Source organism: Brassica napus, chromosome A4, assembly GCF_020379485.1.
Source record: "Brassica napus cultivar Da-Ae chromosome A4, Da-Ae, whole genome shotgun sequence".
In the NCBI taxonomy this organism is placed as follows: Eukaryota; Viridiplantae; Streptophyta; class Magnoliopsida; order Brassicales; family Brassicaceae; genus Brassica; species Brassica napus.
In genome coordinates this window covers 5458156-5464055 of record NC_063437.1, presented here as the reverse complement: position 1 = coordinate 5464055, position 5900 = coordinate 5458156, and the positions used below count along the sequence as shown (strand labels likewise).

At 43.3% G+C, this 5900-nt stretch overlaps 1 protein-coding gene across 1 annotated transcript; it reads left to right on the top strand.

Annotated features, from left to right (window-relative positions):
- The first annotated feature begins 1693 nt into the window (after positions 1-1693).
- Positions 1694-3894, top strand: LOC106448142. Its single transcript, XM_013890066.2, has 2 exons — positions 1694-2694; positions 2790-3894. The coding sequence occupies exons 1-2, from the start codon at positions 1694-1696 to the stop codon at positions 3892-3894; spliced, it is 2106 nt and encodes a 701-aa protein (XP_013745520.2).
- The last annotated feature ends 2006 nt before the right edge of the window (positions 3895-5900 follow it).

The window sequence follows — 5900 nt, the reverse complement described above, 5'->3', positions numbered from 1 at the left end:
AAAAAAATATAATAGTATTTTAATTGTAATATTTTTAATTCATTAAGGGTATTAGTATAATCAACTATCGTGAGAAATAACGTGATAGCGCCACATAGGAGACTGACTTCTCAAATAATATTATAGAGATAATTATAGATAAGTTCTCCACTTCAACGACTGCAAGAGTCTCTTATGTATTCTTTTTCTTTATTAATATGATCTTCGCTGCGTTACAATGTTAGCATGTATAATGAACGTAATTATTTGTGAAGAATGAATAAATGCTATATATGATCTTTCCATACTTGCTTTAGCTTCCCTTTGATCAGGCTGCGGGATTCTGTTTATATAAATTTTGTGTTGTAACTGGCAACTCAAGAGATACAATTGTGTTTACCCTCAGATTATTTACTAATAAATACAGAGGATCCTAAACCTTCGACAAGTCATGACGGCACAGCAGGTTCTCGCTCTACGGCCCGACAAACCGAAACCGCGGCAGAAGCCGTTGAACCACGCCCATCTAGACCTAACGCCCTGCGATGTTTCACTTGTGGTGAACGAGGTCACATTCAGACAGCTTGCCCTCACAAGACTCGTCGGGGTTTGCTTGCCAATGAAAGGGAACTCACAGGCGACGCAGTGTACGATACAGAGGATGGCGAGTTCGATGATGTCGACGAGGAGAAGGTCGAAGGAGATACAGCAACGTTCTTAATGTTGAGACGGAATTGCTTAGCTCCCAAGACAACAGAAGCTTGGCAACGGACCTCGTTGTTTAGCTCCACTTGCATGGTCAAAGGCAAAGTTTGTCGATTTGTCATCGACTCAGGTTGTTCTGAGAACGTCGTATCAGATGAAGCTGTCCGAAAACTTGGCCTCAAAACTGAAACCCACCCTCACCCTTATCGGCTTCTATGGATGCAAACGGGCGCGGAGGTCCACGTTTCCCAACGAACCCTACTCACGCTTTACTGCGATATTGCAACAATGGATGTCTCGCATATCATATTAGGTCGGCCATGGCAATATGACCGCGAGGTGATTCATAATGGCAAGCATAATACACATTTTTTCATGTTTGAGGGTCGAAAGATAACTCTTCTCCCGTCCCCAGAACCAGATGCCGTGAGCCCCAAAACTGTGCAGCAAACTCCAGCGAAGCAAGGTCTCCTGATCATCTCCAAATCACAGTTTGAAGAAGAAATACGAGAGGCGTGCCCAATATTTGCTTTGGTAGCAACAGACAGTAAAACAGAACAGACCACCGCGATTCCTCCAGCTTTCTCAACATTGATGGACGAGTTTAAAGATCTTTTCCCACCCGACCTTCCCGCTGGGTTGCCACCACTTCGAGACATCCAGCATCACATTGATCTGGTCCCTAATGCAGTTTTACCAAACCGAGCTCATTATCGAATGAGCCCTGAAAAGCATGAAGAGTTACGCCGACAGGTCGAGGAACTTTTGCTCAAAGGCTACGTACGAGAGAGTTTTGTCCCTGCGCGGTTCCAGCACTCCTAAAACCAAAAAAGGATAAAATGTGGCGTATGTGCATTGATAGTCGTGCCATCAACAAAATTACAACACGTTACCGGTTTCCAATCCCAAGACTTGATGATCTCTTGGACCAAATTGGCAAGGCTACTATCTTTACAAAACTGGATCTTAAAAGTGGGTATCATCAGATTTGCATTCGTCCCGGTGATGAATGGAAGACAGCTTTCAAGAGCGAGAAGGATTATTCAAATGGATGGTCATGCCTTTCGGCTTATCGAATGCACCTAGCACCTTTATGCGTGTCATGAATCAAGCTCTTCATCCGTTTATTGGTAAATTCGTCGTTGTATACTTTGACGACATACTCATCTTCAGCACCACGTTGCAGGAACATCTTAGCCATCTCAGGGACGTTTTGTTGGTTCTACGTCACGAGAAGCTCTTCATTGCTGCGCATAAGTGTGAATTTGGCGTGTCACAGGTCTTGTTCCTCGGCTATGTAGTCTCAGCGACAGGTCTTCGTGTTGATCCTCAGAAGGTAGCCGCAGTTGCTTCTTGGCCGACACCTACATCAATCACAGAAATACGGAGTTTTCACGGCTTGGCATCCTTCTATCGACGTTTCGTGCATAACTTCAGTGCCATCATGGCCCCACTTACAGACTGCATGAAGAACACGACTTTCTCATGGTCTTTAGCGGCATCACAAGCTTTTGAGCTTATCAAGACTAAGCTTACGACGGCTCCCATTCTAGTGCTACCCGATTTTGATCTTCCTTTTGAGTTGCACTGTGATGCGAGCAAGCTAGGCATTGGAGCAGTGTTAAGCCAACAAGGGCGACCTGTAGCTTATTATAGCGAGAAGATGGCCGGCGCACGAGCTCGTTATAGCACATATGACGTTAAATTTTATGCAATTGTTCAAGCTGTCAAACACTGGCGACATTATTTAGCCCACAAAGAGTTTGTGTTGTTTACTGATCATGTGGCGCTTCGCTATCTCGGGACGCAGGACAAGATTTCATCACGTCATGCTTCCTGGACAGCCTATTTACAGCAGTTTACATTCGTGATCAAGCATCCGTCGGGCAAACTCAATAAAGTCGCCGATTCCCTAAGTCGCCGTCATGCATTAGTTTCTACGTTGAGAGTTAGTGTCGTTGGGTTTGAATGCCTCGCTGAGTTATACCCCACTGACGCCTTTTCTCCGCGGTTTGGATCGAACTCACGCATGGGATACGCTCTGATTACTCCCTCGTTGATGGGTTTATCTTTCGCAATAACCGTTTGTGCGTCCCCGACTGTAGTCTACGTCTACAGATCATCCAGGAGTTACATAAGGAAGGGCATGTAGGGCGTGACAGAACACTTAAGCTTGTCGCCGACTCCTACTACTGGCCTTCCCTGCGCAGAGATGTGGAGCGGTTCGTGGCGCGATGCACGACTTGTCAGGAGGGTAAAGGACACGTCTCTAATGCCGGTCTCTATTTGCCGTTGCCTATTCCGACTCAGCCCTGGAGTGATATCAGTATGGATTTCGTCCTTGGCCTTCCTAGAACGCAACGTGGTCATGATTCCATCTTTGTGGTCGTTGATCGATTCTCCAAGATGACTCATTTTATTCCTTGCAAAAAAACGACGGATGCTGTCCAAGTGGCTTCATTATTCTTTTGGGAGATTTACCGTTTACACGGCTTGCCAACCTCCATTGTCTCAGACCGTGACTCACGCTTCATTAGTCATTTTTGGCGTTCTCTTTGGAAGCTCTTTAAGACTAGTTTGAATATGAGTTCTGCCTATCATCCCCATACAGACGGTCAAACAGAAGTTGTTAATCGGAGTTTGGGAAATATGTTACGGTGTTTAGTTGGTGATAACTTGCGTTCGTGGGATACTCTGTTGTGTCAGGCGGAGTTTGCTCATAACCATGCCCATAATCGGAGTCTTGGGTATAGTCCGTTCAAGGTTGTGTATGGGGTGGTTCCGCGCGATCCTTTGGCATTAGCAACAACGCCCCAGCCTGGCGAGTTTCATGGACGAGCCTTCGAGCTTATAGAGGAGATTACTGATCTTCATACGCGCGCACAGGATAATTTGGCTGGCACTGCGATAAAATACAAAAGGGAAGTGGATAAAAAACGCCGGGAAGTGAACTTTCAAGTTGGTGATCATGTTTGGGCCGTGTTGATCAAGGAACGTTTTCCTACAGGTCGTTACAAAAAGCTCCTTCCTCGCAAGATTGGCCCTGTCGAATTCATTGCTAAGATTAATGCAAATGCTTACAAGCTCCGTCTTCCTGCTCATATTCATACGGCCGATGTCTTTAATGTGAAACACCTCTTCAAGTTCGAACCAGATGACGCCATGCTATCCGGATTCGTGGACGAATCACTCGTAGGGGAGGGGACCTGATGTAGCGTACATCCTAACCTCGTTATGCTTTGGTGTTCTTATTTCCTTTTCTAAGATATCTATGTTTTCCTTTTATGCATACATTTAGGTTTTCCTTTATTCTTTTGTGTTAGGACTTATGTCCCTATATATTGTGATCTCTTGGATTTGTGAGAGACAACTTTGGAATTATTGAATTAATAAACTAGAGCTTTGGTGTTAACAAAATCTTGAATCCTTACTTCCGGGCATTCTCTAAGAATTCAACGGCTTTAAGAAGGCTTAAATAGCGGGTATTCTCAGAATTCAACGATATCTTTGCATTATCGGTTACTAGACGGTACTTCCGCTCCATCAATTGGTATCAGAGCCAGGTTTAGAACCTGCTGTGCTGGCATGACCGCGGAAACGAGTTGTAACTAGCGGTACTCTTTTTAGTTCGGGCACGTCTTTGAATTCCATGAACTCATCGACCGTGACAAACCAATCTAGCAGGTCCTCTGGTGACGATCCCCCATTATACTCAGGTATCTCTATCTTTATTCCTGAGGTCCATCGTTGATTGTCGTAGTTCCGGTTAGGTCGATCATTGCGTTGATGAAGTTGTCGAGGTCCATCGCCGAAGGGATTGTCTTCTTCTTCGATGTCATCTTCTTGCTCATCAAACAATGGATTATTGTTGCGGTTTTGTTGTTGTCGTGGAGCTGCAGGGGCGGCATTAGCTACGTTGGCAGCGAGGGCTGCTTGCACTCGGGCTTGAACTCCGGTCTGAATTGCTTCAGCCAGTGTCCGTCGCATGTTGTCCTGAAAATTTTCCTGAAAGTCTTCCAGGAACTGCTGCATCTGTGTCCATTCGTTAGGACGAGGTGCCATTGAACCAAATATCGATAATCACGAGCATAATCGCAATTAAAGGTCTCTGATACCAATTGACGGAGCGGAAGTACCGTCTAGTAACCAATAATGCAAAGATATCGTTGAATTCTGAGAATACCCGCTATTTAAGCCTTCTTAAAGCCGTTGAATTCTTAGAGAATGCCCGGAAGTAAGGATTCAAGAGTTTGTTAACACCAAAGCTCTAGTTTATTAATTCAATAATTCTAAAGTTGTCTCTCACAAATCCAAAAGATCACAATATATAGGGACATAAGTCCTAACACAAAAGAATAAAGAAAAACCTAAATGTATGCATGATGTAGAGAGAATATTCGGATATATTCCAAATATTACGTTTATTTACTTTATTATTTATTTGGGTGTTTATCTTAATTAGTGGTATTATCTTAATAATTTTTAATAGTTTATAGGTTATTTGATTTTCATATAAATAGGTTCTTATGCCTAGAGTTGTATTTCAGATTATTAATATTGATATTTTTATAAAATAGAGGTTTGAAACCCTTTATTTCCTTGTTACGGCTAGAACTTGAGAGTTCTCAACGAATCAAGAAGACTTTGATCCTAGGTATTCTTAGACTAAATAGGATTCATTGTGTTATCGTAGCTTCCGCTACATCAGAAGGTCAATGTTTCTGGCAGCTATTTGTTCTGATGATATTTTTTATTCGTTCTTTTTTAACAAAGCGCCATCATGACAGCTCATAATACAAATATTATCTTTCTGAGAAGCATTGGTCATTTGGTTTGCTAATTTTCTAGTAGCCTCTGCAGAGAAAGAATGACAAGAATAAAGGATTCGTGTAAGCTGCTCCGATGAGAATGGATGATTCTCCTGTAACAGCATTAGCAGATTCAGAACCTGGACTAATGAAAATGTTGATAATCTGAGGCAAATGACCAGAAAGATTCTTGATTCCAAGAAAGATTGTCTGAAGCTCAATGGCGTTGAAAACAGAGTGCGGGAGCAACCCGTTGAAGAGATTACTTGACAGATCCAAAATCCTTAGATGTGGACTCAAGAACAAGTCCGAAGTAACAGAACCAAGATGTTTGTTGGGAAGTACCAATCTTCTGACTCTCATCATTCTGGGGATGTTGGGCTTCCCAAGCTCTGTACACGTGGCGCA

Bases quoted from the DNA above. Each gene is read 5' to 3' on its own strand.
- LOC106448142 (XM_013890066.2), top strand. From the start codon at position 1,694: ATGGAAGACAGCTTTCAAGAGCGAGAAGGATTATTCAAATGGATGGTC. The intron at 2,695-2,789 runs GTTTGGATCGAA...CCCCGACTGTAG, and splicing joins ACTGACGCCTTTTCTCCGCG to TCTACGTCTACAGATCATCC.